Source organism: Pan paniscus, chromosome 2 (assembly GCF_029289425.2).
Source record: "Pan paniscus chromosome 2, NHGRI_mPanPan1-v2.0_pri, whole genome shotgun sequence".
In the NCBI taxonomy this organism is placed as follows: domain Eukaryota; kingdom Metazoa; phylum Chordata; class Mammalia; order Primates; family Hominidae; genus Pan; species Pan paniscus.
Window position 1 is genome coordinate 169,721,905 of NC_085926.1, and position 18,298 is coordinate 169,740,202.

General features: G+C 41.8%; 1 protein-coding gene across 1 annotated transcript; it reads left to right on the top strand.

The window, feature by feature from the left end:
- Positions 1-4,752: 4,752 nt before the first annotated feature.
- Positions 4,753-18,069, top strand: TMEM212 (transmembrane protein 212). Its single transcript, XM_003831939.2, has 4 exons — positions 4,753-4,911; positions 13,357-13,416; positions 14,898-15,221; positions 18,028-18,069. The coding sequence occupies exons 1-4, from the start codon at positions 4,753-4,755 to the stop codon at positions 18,067-18,069; spliced, it is 585 nt and encodes a 194-aa protein (XP_003831987.1).
- Positions 18,070-18,298: the final 229 nt, after the last annotated feature.

Below are 18,298 nucleotides of genomic sequence, written 5' to 3' on the forward strand. Positions count from 1 at the left end.
TGGTGATGACTCTTAACGAGCATGCTGCCTTCAAGCATCTGTATAACAAAGCACATCTTGCACCACCCTTAATCCATTTAACCCTGAGTGGACACAGCACATGTTTCAGAGAGCACAGAGTTGGGGGTAAGGTCACCGATCAACAGGATCACAAGGCAGAAGAATTTTTCCTAGTACAGAACAAAATGAAAAGTCTCCCGTGTCTACCTCCCTCTACACAGACATGGCAACCATCTGATCTCTCAATCCCTTCCCCGCCTTTCCCCCGCTTCTATTCCACAAAACCGCCATTGTCATCATGGCCCATTCCCAATGAGCTGCCGGGTACACCTCCCAGACGGGGCGGTGGCCGGGCAGAGGGGCTCCTCACTTCCCAGTAGGGGCGGCCGGGCAGAGGCGCCCCTCACCTCCCGGACGGGGCGGCTGGCCGGGCAGGGGGGCTGACCCCCCCACCTCCCTCCCGGATGGGGCGGCTGGCCGGGCAGAGGGGCTCCTCACTTCCCAGTAGGGGCGGCCGGGCAGAGGCGCCCCTCACCTCCCGGACGGGGCGGCTGGCCGGGCGGGGGGCTGACCCCCCCACCTCCCTCCCGGATGGGGCGGCTGGCCTGGCGGGGGGCTGACCCCCCACCTCCTTCCCGGACGGGGCGGCTGGCCGGGCAGAGGGGCTCCTCACTTCCCAGTAGGGGCGGCCGGGCAGAGGCGCCCCTCACCTCCCGGACGGGGCGGCTGGCCGGGCAGGGGGCTGACCGCCCCACCTCCCTCCTGGATGGGGCGGCTGGCCGGGCAGAGGGGCTCCTCACTTCCCAGTAGGGGCGGCCGGGCAGAGGCGCCCCTCACCTCCCGGACGGGGCGGCTGGCCGGGCAGGGGGCTGACCCCCCCACCTCCCTCCCGGATGGGGCGGCTGGCCGGGCAGAGGGGCTCCTCACTTCCCAGTAGGGGCGGCCGGGCAGAGGCGCCCCCCACCTCCCGGACGGGGCGGCTGGCCGGGCGGGGGGCTGACCCCCCCACCTCCCTCCCGGTCAGGGCGGCTGGCCTGGCAGGGGGCTGACCCCCCCACCTCCCTCCCGGACGGGGTGGCTGGCCGGGCGGGGGGCTGAACCCCCCCACCTCCTTCCCGGACGGGGCGGCTGGCTGGGCAGAGGGGCTCCTCACTTCCCAGTAGGGGCGGCCAGGCAGAGGCGCCCCTCACCTCCCAGACGGGGCGGCTGGCCAGGCAGGGGGCTGACCCCCCCCACCTCCCTCCCAGACGGGGTGGCTGGCCAGGCGGGGGGCTGACCCCCCCACCTCCCTCCCAGACGGGGCGGCTGGCCGGGCGGGGGGCTGACCCCCCACCTCCCTCCCGGACGGGGCGGCTGGCCTGGTGGGGGCTGACCCCCACCTCCCTCCTGGATGGGGTGGCTGCCGGGCAGAGACGCTCCTCACTTCCCAGACGGGGTGGCTGCCGGGCGGAGGGGCTCCTCACTTGTCATATGGGGTGGTTGCCAGGCGGAGGGTCTCCTCACTTCTCAGACGGGGCGGCTGGGCAGAGACACTCCTCACCTCCCAGATGGGGTCGCGGCCGGGTAGAGGCGCTCCTCACTTCCCAGACGGGGCGGCGGGTCAGAGGCGCTCCCCACATCTCAGACGATGGGCGGCTGGGCAGAGACACTCCTCACTTCCTAGATGGGATGGCGGCCGGGCAGAGACGCTCCTCACTTTCCAGACTGGGTAGGCAGGCAGAGGGGCTCCTCACGTCCCAGATGATGGGCGGCCAGGCAGAGACGCTCCTCACTTCCCAGACAGGGTGGCGGCCCGGCAGAGGCTGCAATCTCGGCACTTTGGGAGGCCAAGGCAGGCGGCATGCTTCGCCGGGTGGTCAGAGCTATTCGCCCATAGTCCGTAGCCCAGAGCCGGGGCTGCTCGGCTCTCCGTCCCAGGGGGCTGGGGCCGGGCTGGAGGCGTGCGAGCCTCTCTTCGCCGCCTCCCAGCGCAGCCCGAGCCAAGTCATTTCTTGACTGATTTATTGATTGATGATTTCTTGTGTTTGGTGTGGAGGGGGGAACATTGGAATAAAAATGTCAATTTGGGCTTTCTGTTTGTTTTCAGTGGCAAAACTGGCTTGAAGTGTTTGGTGAAGCTACCGCCTTTTTCCCTGAGCCAAGATCCTGGGATCCCCTGGGTTGAGGAGAAGGTGGGGTCTGCAAAGCAGCCTACAGCGACCTTGACACCACCACCTCCTAGGAGAACTTGCAGGCCCAACTTGCAGTCAGTTAGTGCCACATGGGATGACTAGAGGGAGAAGGGGGCCCTATAAACCTTGCTGGCTGCCAGGACATGGGTACACAGACACGGCTGATCAGAGAGGAAGCCCAAGACAGAAGCAGTGACACTTTCTTTTCTTTCCTAGTAGCTGCTCTCACTGAAAATGTCCTTGTTTTAATGAAATTAGTGTGACTAGATTCCTGCGGGAAGACACACAGATAGAAACCCTATTCTACCTCTCTTCCTTCTCTTTGTTATATTAAGTGGCAACAGCTCCTCTAATCACTAATAAATTCAGGTTTATAAGTCACAATAGCAGTGTCAGGGTTAGGCTGTGAGTGTTACAAGCACTTAAAAGGTCCTTCAAGTTAAAACAAAAAATACTCTCTTTGTTTGCCATCTTTGTACTGTTTAACATGAGTATTTCAACAGTCTTTATTTTCCAAACATGCAAACAGGAGAGAGTGATCTGACCCACAGCATATTGACATACCATCTAGCTATAACCTTGAGATAAAAAGTAAAGGAAAAAGTCAAAACAGCTCAAACCAAATACTAATACAAACAAGTCTTTCTTCACTCTCGACCCCTTCCCCCCCCATATCAGTGGAACAAACTAGCATCAACACTCATTGACGGTGGTGGATTCACATGGATCTATACTTGTGCAGCTTCAGGGGGACGGGAGAGCCCAAATACAAAGGGGAAAGTTTAATGTATTAATCAACTAATTCAACAAATACTTATTACTATATGTATCTGCTCTGTTGCAGACAAGGTTGTAGGCGCTGGGAATATCTCATACATTTAAGGGATGTATAAGACTTGCAAGGTCTCTGCCCTTGTGAAATTTATCTAGTGGTGTTAGAAAAAAAAAATCAGAGAATATAGCCCACAGTGTTGAGAGGAGATAAGAAATAGCAGCTGTACCAGAAAGCATGAGTTGGTTTCCTGGATTCTGTATATCCAGGAATGCAACTGCTTCAAAATCTGGGTCAAACTGTGGAATGGCTATTAAAGACAGAAAGGCAGAAAGAAAAAAAGCAGAGAATCAGAGAGAAGCTTCTCTTTCCACCACATATGGGAGGGTCCTTTGGGAGTTTTTACCAAATTGTTCAGGAAGAGTTAAACATGATGTTTTTAAGGTGATGAATTTAAAAAAAACCAACGAGTGCACCTTTGTCCCACGATGGAAGGACCCCAAAGGTGGAATATCCCAATTTAACAAGAGTAACTTTCTGAACATCTTCGTTATGCTAAACTCTGGGCTAGGCATTTATGGTTTTAGCTCATTTAATCCTCTCAACCAAATCCATTAAAGATAAACACTAACTTTTATTCCCATTTCACATACGAATAAATAGACCTAGAGAAGTTAAGTAACTTGCCCTTACTCAAGGACACAAACCTGGTAGAGAGTGGAACCAGAATCGGATCACGGCTCCATCTGACTCAAAATCGATGTCCTAAACCACTTCATTTGCATTCATAAAATTATTTTTCATCCTTTTATTTCAGTAAAAAGGAATAATGTATTAATGTTAAATAGGAAAATTATTCAGATGGCTTCAGAAACTGACCTGTGTTTTTAAGATATTTTTTTGAACAGACATCCACATATATCCAATCAGTCAAAATCAAATAACACCATTTTCTCAAATGCATGAAAAAGTAAGAGATGACTTGTAACTGCCTAAATGTACCTAAGTTCAATATCTCAAATTAGAATTATGATTCAAGAATGAATGGGGATCAGCATTTTATTCAACTGATGAATTGCTCCTCAAAGTTTATTTTATTTTATAACTGCATACATTTCCATTGTCACACTTTAATTGAAAATTAAATTAATAGTAAAATAAGGTGAAACTGGTTTAGTGAAAACAATGCAAAACTCCATAATAAAGTTCATGCCCATTTGGGAATGAATCCATATCAAAAATCTTTATCAAAAATAATTGTAGTGGAATTAAACTTTGAAAGGAGGTGAAGGTCTTGCTTTGGGTTGAAATCATTTAAATTAAATATAATGAAAAGTGACCAGGGTGCTTATTTTTACTTTGTTTTGTGGGAAATTGTGCTGGGAATGTGGATCTATTGTACACAAAGGATGTTGGCTTTATGCTGGAACCACTAGGCAGGTTGAGTTGAGAAACAATTAGCTCAGTCAGCAAGCCTTTGAATCTGATTAAGCCAGGAAGTGGTCACTCCCCAGGACAGGGCAGAATGAAGGGAATCAAGGCAGCAATCCAAAGCAAGGGATAATTTTTTTCTCTCTTTCTCTTAAATAAATTGTTATTAGAATTTATTGTGTCAAATTTATGCCAAGGACTATTTGAGTACATTTCATCTTTGGTAAAACAAATAGAATCTTGTTTCCAAGTAGATCAACAGTTCGTATGTGTCATGGCTACTGTCTCTAAGAAACTTCTATTTACTGAGGCCTGTCATACGCTCATGTTTTGGTAACAAAACATCTTTGAGACCAAGGCCTCAAGCCACCAAGGAAAATGAAGGGCCTCTACCAGGCTGCTGGCCGGATTCTTGTTACTCTGGGGATCCTCAGTGTATGCTCTGGAGTTATTGCTTTCTTCCCTGTCTTTTCTTACAAGCCTTGGTTCACAGGATGGAGTGTTCGAATTGCTTGTCCTATCTGGAATGGAGCTTTGGTATGAAAATAGTTTATTAAATATATTGAGAAAATAAAAGAAGGTGGGAGGGAAAGGGAAAACAGAAGAACATATCCTTTTAAATTGTTCTAACAATACAAAGAAGTCAAAATTCCACAAAAAATCAGAATCCGCCTTGGAACATTGATTTCTATTAATTGCATTTTAAGTATAAAAATGATCTTAATATTGTTTTATCATGTATACATGTATATTATGTATTTTTAATGACATGCTGCTCAAGAAATTCTTAAAAAGTTATTTTATTTGAATCCTCTTAACTTGATATGCTAAGAAATTAGAATCTTTTGAAATGTGAATTTTGAATTTAGAAAAAATCATAAACCTTGAAAAGTAATTTTAAAATAGAGAACAAAGTAAAATAATTTTCAAACTAATGCTTTCATTGCAAACACTAAGATGTACATGGCCCCAAAATTTACAAACCCCAAATATTTGTTTTTCCACCTTTCTGTTGCAAGCAACTGTTTGAACTGAAAATAACTCAATAATTTTCAATTATTTGAAAATAATTCAAATAATTCAATAATTCAAGATGGACTTCACAATTCACTAGGAAAGTACATGTGCCAAGTACAGCGTACGACACTAAGTAGTACTCCGTGTGCGCTCATTGAATCATTGCACAGATAAACGATTGGCCTGGTCCCTTAGCTCTCCAACCAAAAAAAAAATGGGCACATCTAGTCTTGGGAGTAACTGGCTTCCATGCTGGTATGATTTAAGAGAAGTTACAGAGACCCACCTGTCCAACAAATCCTTCTCTCATTGATTCCTGTGATGCCTGACACCACTGGAGACTGGAGAATTCAATATTGAAGCTTTTTGATCTTAAGGAATCTTCTATTAAAATGTAGCCACTCGGCCGGGCACGGTGGCTCACGCCTGTAATCCCAGCACTTTGGGAAGCCAAGGGGAGCGGATCACGAGGTCAGGAGTTCGAGACCAGCCTGACCAACATGCTGAAACCCCATCACTACTAAAAATACAAAAATTAGCTAGGCGTGGTGGCATGCACCTGTAATCCCAGCTACTCAGGAGACTGAGGCAGGAGAATCACATGAACCTGGGAGGCAGTGTTTGCAGTGAGCCAAGATCATACCACTGCACTCCAGCCTGGGTGACAGAGCAAGACTCCATCTCAAAACAAACAAAATGTAGCCACTGTTGTGTGAGATAGTATCTTAAATCTTTAAAAAGTTAAAACTTTAACTGAGATACCACCTAAAAACTAGACCTCAGGAAATATACATTTTAATCTACTTATTAGATAAATATTTATGAATAGCCCCCTATGTCGTTGAGTTACAATGAAGGATCCAACAAGGTCTTCATCTTAAAGGAACTTGGTCTAGTGGGGTTTGATGAATGTGTGCAGATAGATGGAAGCCAGTGGGATTATGGGGAGAGTCGATGGAATGAGGAAACCATAGGGTTATGTTTCTCTTTCTCAGTTTTTTTTTCTTTTTCAATACATTCTTTTGCATCTATCACCCCAATCTTGATCTTCCCTTCTTTTCTCCAACACCTACCTGAAACCACAATTCATTCAAAGAAATATTTGTTTAAGTTCTACTGGAATGCAGAGATGGCAGTTACACTTATTCAAGTGGCTTCCAAACTTTTTTTTGGTGACTCAGAGTCAGAAAAATATTTTAGGTGAGGACCCAGAATGTACATAAATACATCTACATTCTTCTCTCTAGATAAATAGATATCTACATCTATTATGTATATACATGTATAGTAGATGTTTATATATCTATAAAACAAAAGTTGCTCAAAATAGTACTTACCCTCTATGTGAAACATATTCTGATATTTTCTATTTCATTTAATTTTTTAAAAAATTCTGATTTCACAAAGTTTAACAATATCATGATTAGAGTTCAACCCTACATTCTTTTGTTACAGCTGTTTGCCTATCCTTTCAGACTGCAACATAATACATTAAACAAATATTGGTGGTTTTGATTAAGATTACAGATGATTGAATGTATTGTTCTAGGCCAAACATCTATTTTTACCAGTTAGGCCCGGAGAAATGATATGATGTGTCTCCAGCACATAGTTAATTGGTAACTGTTTGATTTCAGAGGTGGCAGCATCAGGAAATGGAGTCAGAGATAAAGGATTTAGAGAGGTGGACCTGTTTTCAAGTCCTGACTTTGATGTTCTTGGTAGGAGGTCAAAAGCAGGACCCTCAGCCAGCCAGTTCCTCATTCCCTTTATCTGTAAAATGGGGAATTTTACAGATAAAAAGAGCCCACGTGTAAAACTGTCCAACCCTAAGATGCACATGAGAATGCACACAATTTAAACAAAGATTGTATAATAAAGAGCTTTGCCAATTTTAAAGCCCTCTTCAAATGCTAGTTAATACTATGCCTTTCATTTGTGCCCTACTCTCTGTTCAAGCCCTTTGTTCTTAATCCTGTGTCACCCGCCTCATTTTCCTATCCTACTCCCTCGTAACCTGCTGAGTTCTCCATCCTGTTACTTCCTGGACTTCATCTCCTACCACTCTTCCCTTAGGTCACTTCTCTCCCATCACATTGGCTCCTTGCAGTTTTCAAACATGCCATGATGTGTTTCTGCCTCAGGGCCTTTGCACTACCTGCCCTCTGCCTAAAGCCTCTTCCTGAACTTGGCTCACTCCCTAGTCTCCTTCAATTCTTGATTAATTCTTTATCAAACATCACTTTTTTACGGAGGTTTGCTCCCATTATACTATTTAAAATTGTAATCCCCTGATCCCAACTGGTGTTCCCAATCTCTGATACCCTGCTCTATTTTTTTCCCATAACACTTATTAGCATATAAGATACTATATAATTTTTCAATTTATTGTTTGTATATTCCCCTCTCCTCTAACAAATGTATATTGTAGAAGGGCAGGGATTGTTTTTTCTATTATGTTTACTGCTGTATCTGAAGAACTTGGAACAAAGGGAATTACAAACTCTGTGTTCAATAAATATTGTTCAATAAGTATTGTTGAATGAGTGAATGAATCTCATACCCTCCGTTCTGTTGGTACAGAATTTCTTATACAGTTGAATACCAATTAGGTTGCAAGGACTAAAGGTCAGGGTGGTATTTATATTATACTAGTGCAGGAAAAAATCCTCATGCGAAGGAAAGTAATACAAATGCTCAGTCTTTCAATAATGTCTAAATTTGGACGAACGTTATGTTTTTTTACTAGTGAGTTTCCTACTGAACCACAGTTCTGTCTGATCAGGGTGAACTTCAAACAGTCTCTGACTCATTCCACAAGCTCCCTTACCAATCACTTCTTAACTTGCCTCCAAAGTATGTCTTCCTCCAGTGACAAGATTTGTACATTTCAACCATATTAACATTTCCTTTTACAGATGACTCCATATTTCCTTGGGGACTTGTAAGAAAGAGATTTTTGTATATGATACAGTACTTTGAATTTGTTCAAAGCCTTTCATTCAAGACTCTCTAAGTACTTCATATAGATTGGTCCTCAGACTCCCTAGTTCCATTTTGACATTTATATGACAAGCAATTTTCCTAGAATTTTGGAGCTAGGTTATTTAAAAGCATCAGCTGCTAGCAAGTATTCAGTGAGGAGATCATAATACCATAAGGAATGAGTTCTATTAATTCTAGAAAACATGGCTTGTAGATCAAGTTCTGATGAAAAGACTGGAGTGCAATGAGTTTAAACACAGGCCCTGAGGGCTGGACAGCCCAGTGACTTGGCCAATGGCAAGCGCAGCGCTGCACCCAGAGCCCTGCTTAGAGAAGGGAATTTGGGAGAAAGGTCACGCTAGACTTAGTTTTGCAGTCTTCCTCAATGGAAGTTCTGCCCCTTCCTTGATGGTTACAGAAGGGGCTTGATTACATGACCATGCACGTCTGTTACAGCTTCCACAGTTGCATGTCTTCCAACTGCCTGATGGTGTCAAAGAAAAACCAGAGCTGAACAGTTAGTTAAAGCAATAAAAGCAAATTTTATTCAGGATTATTGCAATAGGGAAAAAGAGACATCAATATAGAACAAGGTTCTAGTCCAAGCACAGCATGAGCAAATGGGAATTTATAGCTGAGAAGCAGCTATAAGGGTAAAAGTCAGTGGATGGAAAATTACTAACAGGAAATATCAGGGGCAAGGGGGATTCTGGCTATACAGACCTACCAGTTTTCTTGCTGAAGACAGGCCAGGGTGATCAGACATCACTGTGGGGATGGGGGAGGAGGAGAAATCTGACTAGTTATAGAGGGTGATCAGATATTGAGACTAGGGGGGGTTCTTGCTAAACTGACTCATCAGCAGCAGGGTTCTTGTGCTCAAACTGGATTTTACAAGAAAGTACACAGATGGGCCTAGGAGAAGGTTCAGGAACCTGACTAAAGTTTGATCAAGCAAATAATCTATGTCAATGGTCCATTTTTCCACTTAGATATCCTAAGCTGCTTTAAGGCCAACTTGTCTAAAACCAAATTAATCATCTTGTCACCAAAACCATTTTTTTTCTTCTCCAACTTCCCTGTCATTGTCTTGGTAACTCAATTCCAAATACTGGAGTGATTTTGACTCAACCTGTTCCTCTAAACTATCCCTTCTCAAACTGTAACGTGCATACAAATCATTAGCAGATCTTGATAGCAGGTCTGGGGTGGGGCCTGAGAGTCTGCATGTCTAATGAGTTCCCAGAGGATGCCCATGCTGCTGGTCCTAGGACCACACTGCAGGCAGCAATGCCCTACAGCCTAACACCAGCCCTACTCTAATCAGTTGCCATGTAACTTTAATTTTTCCTACAAGGCATACCCCTATGCATTCCTTCCTTTTCCATCTCACTCTATACCCCCTTACCACTTGCCATCACTTCTCAGATTTTATGCCTAGGTAACTTTGATAGCCAAACTGTGGGAATCTATCCATTAGTGAATTATAAAATCAATCTATTGAGTAGCTAGCAGTATTTACAATAAATGCATAGAATAGAATAGAATAGAATAGAATAGAAGAGAAGAGAAGAGAAGAGAAGAGAAGAGAAGAGAAGAGAAGAGAACAGAGTAGAGTGGAGTGGAGTGGAGTGGAGTGGAGTGGAATGGAATGGAATAGATAATATTAGAATGCACCACATTTTTTATATCTGACCAAAATTTGTATATCTTTTACATGCATCATAATGCATATGATGCATAATGAGGGTTACATATTATTTTGGTCAGATATAAAAATATTTATAACTATGACATAAAATGTATTCGTTATTGTGGCTAGAGTTGAAAAAATAAATCTGAAGACCAGGGTTCTACAGAGATGTCTAGGCCTCCCCGTATTCCAATCTAGTGTGCACACAACTGGCTCATCTTTCTAAACCCCTTCAGTAGTCAGGCTACAGCTCCTTCAAAAAGCTTTCACGTTGCTTCATTGTCCCTAAACAAAGTTCAGACTTGCTAGCCTGCATTGTGAGGTCCTTCTCACCCTGGTATTACCTGGCTTTCAATCCTGATTTTCTACTCTTCTCTGCCAAGAACTGGCCCTCCTTTCAGTGTGGACTCCTCACTCCCTGCTCCCTAAGCATGGCAGCCACTTCCCCACCTTTGCACATGCTGCTCCCACAGACTGAGCTGCCCTCCCTCTGTCACCTCCCATTGAAATCACATCCATCCTTAAACCCACTTCAGATCCTATTTCTCCATGGTGCCTTTATCATCGATGTTTCCCCTGTAAGTGATACCTTATCTCTGAGCTCTTCTCATGCAGAAAACATTCATCCTTCTTGCCTAGTGTTGTAGCCATTCTCGTGTGTGCATTATTTTTACACCTGAACTGTAAATTCCAGCGACAGTCAGAACCACTATTTGTACAATTACTATTTGGGGATCTTGTTCATCTTATTTAGCCTTTCTGTGCCTCATTTTAAAAGTGGGAGGATATCTACATGATAAGGTCATTGTGAGGATTAAATGAGTTAACACATGTGAAGTGTTCGACATATATTAAACACTCACTCAATACATGTTAACATTTATTATTACTTTATCAGCACAGTACCTAGCACATTGCTTGTTTGCAGTAGACTCATAATAGATGCTTGTAAGTGAATAAATTAACCATATTAATATGATACCTCTTAAAGTTTCTATTTCTATTGTGAGGGCTCCCTGCTTCCTTCAATTCATCTACTTCTGGGAACTACGTCCTCTACTTAGGCAATTTAAAGATTTAGTGGGAGGGTTCACAATGATCATGCAATCAAAGTGTTAGCAGCAATTGTTGCAAAACCCAGCTGATATCCCTGGAAGCGCCCAGAAAGCAAGGCAGCAGCATGTCAAGGAGAGCTGAGGGAGGCGAGTGCAGGATGGGGGCCCTCTCTTCTTTCCCCACTCACTGCCAGACACAGCCTCCACTCTCCCCTTCCTCACAACCTGGCCTCCTCTTCAGCCAACTATTCCCCCCTCAGACACTCCCTCTCTCACATTTTCTCTTCCCCTTGACTTGTCCTGCCTACCCTCAAATCTCTTCCTTTTTCATTCTTTTCTCCTCCCTATCTAAAAATATAATTTTCAAGAAGAAATGGAAGAAAGAAAAGGGGAAGTCTGCGCATCGTGGGGAAAATAGCCCTATTCTATCTCCCATGTCTGGCGGGGAGCACCAATAAAGATGGGTGCGCTAACCTCTTGAGCTGCCTTTCAATTTGCAGGGTGGATTTAACAAGTTACTGAAGGCATTCATACTCAGCCTACTGCATGAAAGATCTTTTTCAAAGTTTTATGTAAACAAAGCAAAATTCAAGCTGGCGGCTACAAAAATAACAGGCAACTGAAATTCTGCAGCATTTTTCAACTTTTTGAAAGGAAAGAAACAGCTCATGCCAAAGTAGTTAAGGCAACCTGGAATCTCAGCATCTGATAATGTCAGCTATCTACTCAGAGTTAAACCAGCAGAGGGGCGTGAGCCTGTCTCCCTTGCTTATCTGGCTTCAGTGTTTCTCTCTCTGACAGAGGAGTGATGTGTCAATTGAGGGCCATGCCTCCCAAAGCACAGAAAGCCCCAGGCTTACCCCACAGCACCGGTGTTACAGTTGCTCTTAATAATTCTTTTGTTTTCTTGTACTATTTATGCTGGCTCACCCTCCATAGGGTCCCTTGGAAACTTTCCTCTTGCAGAATCAAGCCAGGAACCCCTTTTGACTACAGATGGTTCTGTTTTTATCCATGGGAGTTTTATGGTATGGCGATGCCAAGTCTGGAATTGTAGGCTCAGCTACATGAGAAGTGTGTGTGTGTGTGTGCGCGCGCACGCGCGCGTGTGTGTTTCCCTCTCTCTCAAATTCTCTAAATCCAACATTCAAAATAAAATATGCCAGGAAAATGAAAAAGCTAAGTCTCAAAACAATAAATATGCCACATCCAGCTGCTACAAAAGCAGCATACCACAAAACCATGTGGGTAAAAATGCTGATTTTTTTTCCTCCTTAACTTTGTTGATTGTGTACATACAGTCACGCTTATTTCTCTGTCAAAAGCTAACTTGTACTATATTTAGAGCTGTCCATATTCTATATCTTATTTTAGGCACATCTCTTCCTCTTTCTTGCTCAACCTCAAAAGAGCCATTAACCAAGAACAAATAATATATGCGGATTAAGAATAAGCTATTTCCAGTCTCAGTGATCACAAAGGTCTCCTCCATCAGATCTGTTGCTGAATCAAAGAGCCAGGAATATATTTTTTTCATTATCCGCTGCTAAATTCTGGTGACACTCTTCCCTCTTTTGTTTAACTATTTTCTATTCCACACTTTGGGCCTTTTTCCTTCAACAGAGACTATAAAGAAAAACTCTCTTTTGAAAGCCTGGACACCACTGTACCCAGAACAATAAATGCCACATCATGCATTCATTCTAATGATAATCTTTGTTATTTGAGAAAAGGGGATCGTGTATTTGCATCCCACCAGCAGGCTGAGGCTATGGAATCTCAAAAGAAAGCAAATAGCAAAAGAGAAAGTCGCTTCAGGGTTTTGTGACAAGTTTCCATTCTGGTTCCTTCCATTTACAGTTTCTTCAGTTTGTGAGAAAGGTGAACAATAGACAATTAATCAAAATAAAATGTATGGCAAGGGTTATAAAGCCAAGCTATTATCGTGGTGACACCTTACAGTAGTGGAGGTGATGATTCTGATGGCAAAGGCAACATAGAGAATCAAAAAATGAACTTGTATGAATCATGTCTTTATGACACTAATGGCTTACTTTCCTCGTCATCACAGTTTTTTTCCACGGATGAGGAGGAAATCAGAGCCATAAATCCACTGAGTCATTTTCTGTTCCTTCAAGTTCATGATAAAGTTGTCAAACTGTGAGACAGATTGAATTCTTTCCAGAGGTACCTTCTGTGGTGGATGTTTATTTTTCCATTTTCTTGTCACAGGCCATCACAACTGGTGTGCTTCTACTGTTGGCTTACAGAGAGTGGACCCAGAGGTACCTGGTAAATATACCGATGCCAAGTAGGATGGTAGAGTGGCTTTGAAGGTCAAATCACTATTAAGTTCAGGATGGAACATAAAAAATATGATTTCCAATTAGAATTGAATTTGGTCTAATTGATGCCTTACTACAATGGATTTCAGAAATAAACTCTGTTTTAAAAGATTTTTTTTTTTTGAGACAGAGTTTTACTCTGTCCCCCAGGCTGGAGTGCAGTGGCATGATCTCGGCTCACTACAACCTCCACCTCCCAGGTTCAAGTGATTCTCCTGCCTCAGCCTCCCAAGTAGCTGGGACTACAGGTGCACGCCACCATGCCCAGCTAATTTTTGTATTTCTAGTAGAGACAGGGTTTCGCCATGTTGGCCAGGCTGGTCTCAAACTCCTGACCTCAGGTGATCCACCCACATCAGTCTCCCAAAATGCTGGGATTACAGGCATTAGCTACTGCGCCCAGCCCCGAATAATTTTTATCTGATCCCTGCTCCAAATATTTTCTACAAGTTCCTGTGATGATTATTGTATTTGGGGAGGACAGAGCCTGTGTTAGTGCTCCTAAATTTCATTTTGAAGAAATGGATCTATAGGCTTCTCTGCTTTTAGTAATATATTTTTAATTCTCAACTCCTTAATCTGGAATCTCCTTCCAATCTTCTTGGTACCTCTCCTTCTAAAAAAGGATGAAAAGTCTATGCTATCTTGCATTTCAACTGCATAAAACCAGATAATCCCATGATACAAAAAGACTACATTATCTGATTATAAATTTTATTGCCATGGCTAACACAGGGCTTCTCAAACTTTAATGTACATGTAAATCAACTAGAGATCTGGTTAAAATGCAGATTCTGATTCAGTAGATCTGGGTGAGGCCTGAGATTCTGCATGTCTGCCAGGCTCCCAGGGGATATCAGTGCTACTGAATGATGGACCACATCCTGAGTAGCTGAGTAGCAAGAACCTTGAGCAGGGATTTTGTTCACTCATCTTTGTTTTTCCCAACCCAGACTAGTTGCTTCCATGTGATGGGAAACACATAATTAAACGTTTGTTGAATTGAACTAATTTAAATTTTGCCCCAGTTGGCTGATATATTATTCTCCTCTGGTGTAGATTGAAAATGAAAGGCGGCAGGAGGGAGAGCATCAGGAAGAATAGCTAATGGGTGCTGGGCTTAATACCTACGTGATAGGTTGATCTGTGCAGCAAATCGCTGTGGCACATGTTAACCTATGTGACAAACCTGCACATCTTGCACATGTATCCTGGTACTTAAAAAGTGAAAAAAAAAAGAAAATGAAAATACAAGGGACATTTTTAAGGGAAAATGAAAATATAAAGAGAGAGTCGTGATTGATTTCTCCCTCATTTTCCAATAGGAGAGATTCATAGCCAGCATCTCTTTTATTTTCTTCACATTGCTAAGAAGCTTTTGAAATATTTTGTTCCCAAAGTAACAATTTATTTTTGCTTTATTTTCAGTGGGAAGCTACTTTCACCTTTGTGATTCTGAGCATTATGGGATGTCCACTTCATTTTGCAATAGCCTTGGAATCTGCTCTCCTGGGCCCATATTGCTTCTATTCATTTTCAGGGATTGCAGGGACTAATTACCTTGGCTATGCAGTTACCTTTCCTTATCCATATGCAAAATTCCCATTAGCCTGTGTGGACCCACCACACTACGAAGAGTACCACCTGACACTTCAAGCCCTCGACCTGTGCCTAAGCTTTACCCTACTCTGTACATCCTTGACAGTGTTCATCAAACTTTCTGCAAGACTTATCCAGAATGGACACATAAATGTAAGTTTCAACAAAGGGGAAGCAGGTTCTTGTTCCATCTTGTACGCTAAAATGGAAAGTCTGGTATGTGAACAGTTGATCTTTCTCTGTTATTTACCATTGTATCCCATATGCTTTTGATATCCAGGTCTGGCACATAATAGGTACTGAATAATTGTTTTTGAATTAATAAATGGAAATATGTTGACATTATAACTGAAGTTATGGCCGTAGGTAGCACCAGCCAATTTTTATGTCAATCCACAATTTTGAAAATTATTCATACGAACAAGACAAGGGTGCCCACTCTCATTACTTCTATTCAACATAGTACTGGAAGTCCTAGCCAGAGCAATTAGGCAAGAAAAAGAAATTTTAAAAATCCGAATCAGAAAGAAAGAAGCAAAATTGACTCTGTTTGCAGATGACATGACCTTATATATATATACCCTAAAGACTCCATAAAAACAATGTTAGAACTGATAAATTCAGTAAAGCTGCAGGATGCAAGTTCAACATACAAAAATCAGCTGTGTTTCTACACACTAACAACAAACAATCCTATTTACAACATCATCAAAAAGAATAAAATACTTAAGATAAATTTAACCAAGAATGTGAAAGATCTGTATACTAAAAACTATAAAATATTAATGAAAGAAATTGAACACACAAATAAATAAAAAGGTATCCCATAATCATAAATCAGGAGAATTAATGTTGTTAAAATGTCCATTCTACCCAAAGCAATCTATAGACTCAGGGCAATTCCTATCAAAAGTTCAATGGCATTTTTCACAGAAATAGAACACATAATCTTAAATGTGCATAGATCTACAAAAGACCACACATAGCCAAAGCAATCTTGAGAAAGAACAAAGCTGGAGACATCACAGTTCCTGATTTTAAACTATATTACAAAGCTATAGCAATCAAAACAGTAAGGCACTAGCATAAAAACAGACAATAGACCAATGGAACAGGACATAGAGCTCAGAAATAAACCCACATGTGAATTTTTGTCCTAAAATAAAATGGCTTTGTTGTTCAAGAAAGAGGGATATTTAGGACAAAACAGAAAGTCTAAGCATGTGAATAGTCTATGTAAGTCATAATAAGGTTAGTAAAAAGAAATTTTTTTTAAAAAAGGGGTTGTGTCATTCAGTTGGCTATGATTAAGAAGAAATCATAATAGTCTTTCTAGAGACAGGTCTTTAATATTAAAAAATACACTAATACAAAACTAATTAGTTAAAACAAGATTTTATTACAAATATTGACTTATTTTTAATGCAAGAAGTTTTTAATTTTTAAATTCTATGACCTATCTCTTTGACATTCTTCAGATTGATATCTCAAAAATTCAGCTCTTTCTCTTCGAAAAGGCCTTGGATAATAGCTCTCTCCTTCACCTTTTGATGGCTCCTGTAACTTTTATTAATTATCTAAAGTAGGAAAGGGAATTGCTTTTTAAACAAGCAAATAAAATATCCTTTGAGGCTGGGCATGGTAGCTCATACCTGTAATCCTAGCACTTTGGGAGGCTGATACAGGCAGGTCACTTGAGGTCAGGAGTTCAAAACTAGCCTGGCCAGCATGGTGAAACCCCGTCTCTACTAAAAATACACAAAAAAATTAGCCAGGTATTTCTATTTATTAATTAAAAAACAATTATTGAGTACCTATTATGTGCCAGACCTGGATATCAAAAGCATAAAGGATACAGTGGTAATCAAGTAGCTTTTTAAAAGTTACTTGATTAGAGCTCTTTCATGCAGTTTGGTAGTGAAATATCATTTCCACATGACACATAAAAGCATACAGATATAACAGGCATGCAGAATAAAAGTGCCCATTGGACTGGTAGAAGTTAGCTCAGATGTCGTTTAATTCCCATAATCTTAGTAATCTGTGATAAAATTAATTTGGTAAATTTAATCTCAAAACTCTCTCCAGTAATTTAAAATCTTAAAGTCATGTTAAACCCTTGGTTTTTATTTTCACTGGAAATCTGAATTATTAAAAGTTAAAATAGTGGGAGCATAAAATACATTTTTGGTAAAGTTTGTGAAACACAAAGATGTTGATTTTGCTTTAAAAAAGGAAAATAGTTTGTTCCACTAGTTAAAAACTATTTAATGGTTGCTTTAAAATGAAGGAAAAAGTATACAAATAAAACTAAATAAAGGGAACAATTAGGCCAGTGCAACAAAAGTTAACTCTGAGCCCTGTGATTACCAAAAAAAATAGTCAATATGGAGAAAGGCTAAAACCAAGTAACCATTAAAAAGCAGAATGTATAATGTAAGGGAATTGTTCCATTTCATAGATTGGTATCATCAGCTTCTTAAAAAATCTTTAGTGAATTGTAAAAATAACCATTTTAAGGACAAAATTCTTAAATTTAAATGCTACAGAATTTAAGAGCTTGTTTGGGTTCATGCAAGACTCACAGCTCACTACTAATCACTAATAAGTATATGCAATCCAAATGCATAGGAGGTTATTCCTAAGAGAACAATCAGCCTAGTAAACTGGATAAGTGACACTGTAAGGGCTGCTTGCCCTGAGAAGAGGACTGCCCAACTCTCCCTATAAAATACCAAATGAACCACCCCAGGTGAAGCAGTTAATATCCTTCATATGCAAGCCATATTGGACTGGCTTTATGATGACTGGGATATCCTCCCAACAAATACACCCATTAGCCAGGTCATGGTAAATTTGGGAGCTAAGTGGACCCCTTTTACGTGGGTGCCCCTCCCACAGAATCATAGGACTATTTAAGAAGCCTTACCAAATTTGCTGTCTCTCATATGTCTTACAGATGCAACTCCCTGCTGGGAACCCAAACCCTTTTTCACCATAAAAGGTAAAATGGTCTGGGGGTAGAAAAGGCCTGGGACCAGAATATAAAAGCACACAGATTAACAGAATTATAAAATTTAGGATGTTTAAACAAGCTTTATATAAGGTACTTGAACTCCTTTACCCAAATGTCTTATTAAAATGGGTACTGCATCTGACTGGGATGTTTCCCCTTTCTAGTACTATGAAGCTGAAGGCATGTAAATCTGCTCTTTTAGGAAATGTTAATT

Coding starts and splice junctions, on each gene's coding strand:
- TMEM212 (XM_003831939.2), top strand. CDS start 4,753: ATGAAGGGCCTCTACCAGGCTGCTGGCCGGATTCTTGTTACTCTGGGG. Junction 13,417..14,897: donor AGTGGACCCAGAGGTACCTG/GTAAATATACCG, acceptor CTTTATTTTCAG/TGGGAAGCTACTTTCACCTT. Junction 15,222..18,027: donor TCCAGAATGGACACATAAAT/GTAAGTTTCAAC, acceptor TATGTCTTACAG/ATGCAACTCCCTGCTGGGAA.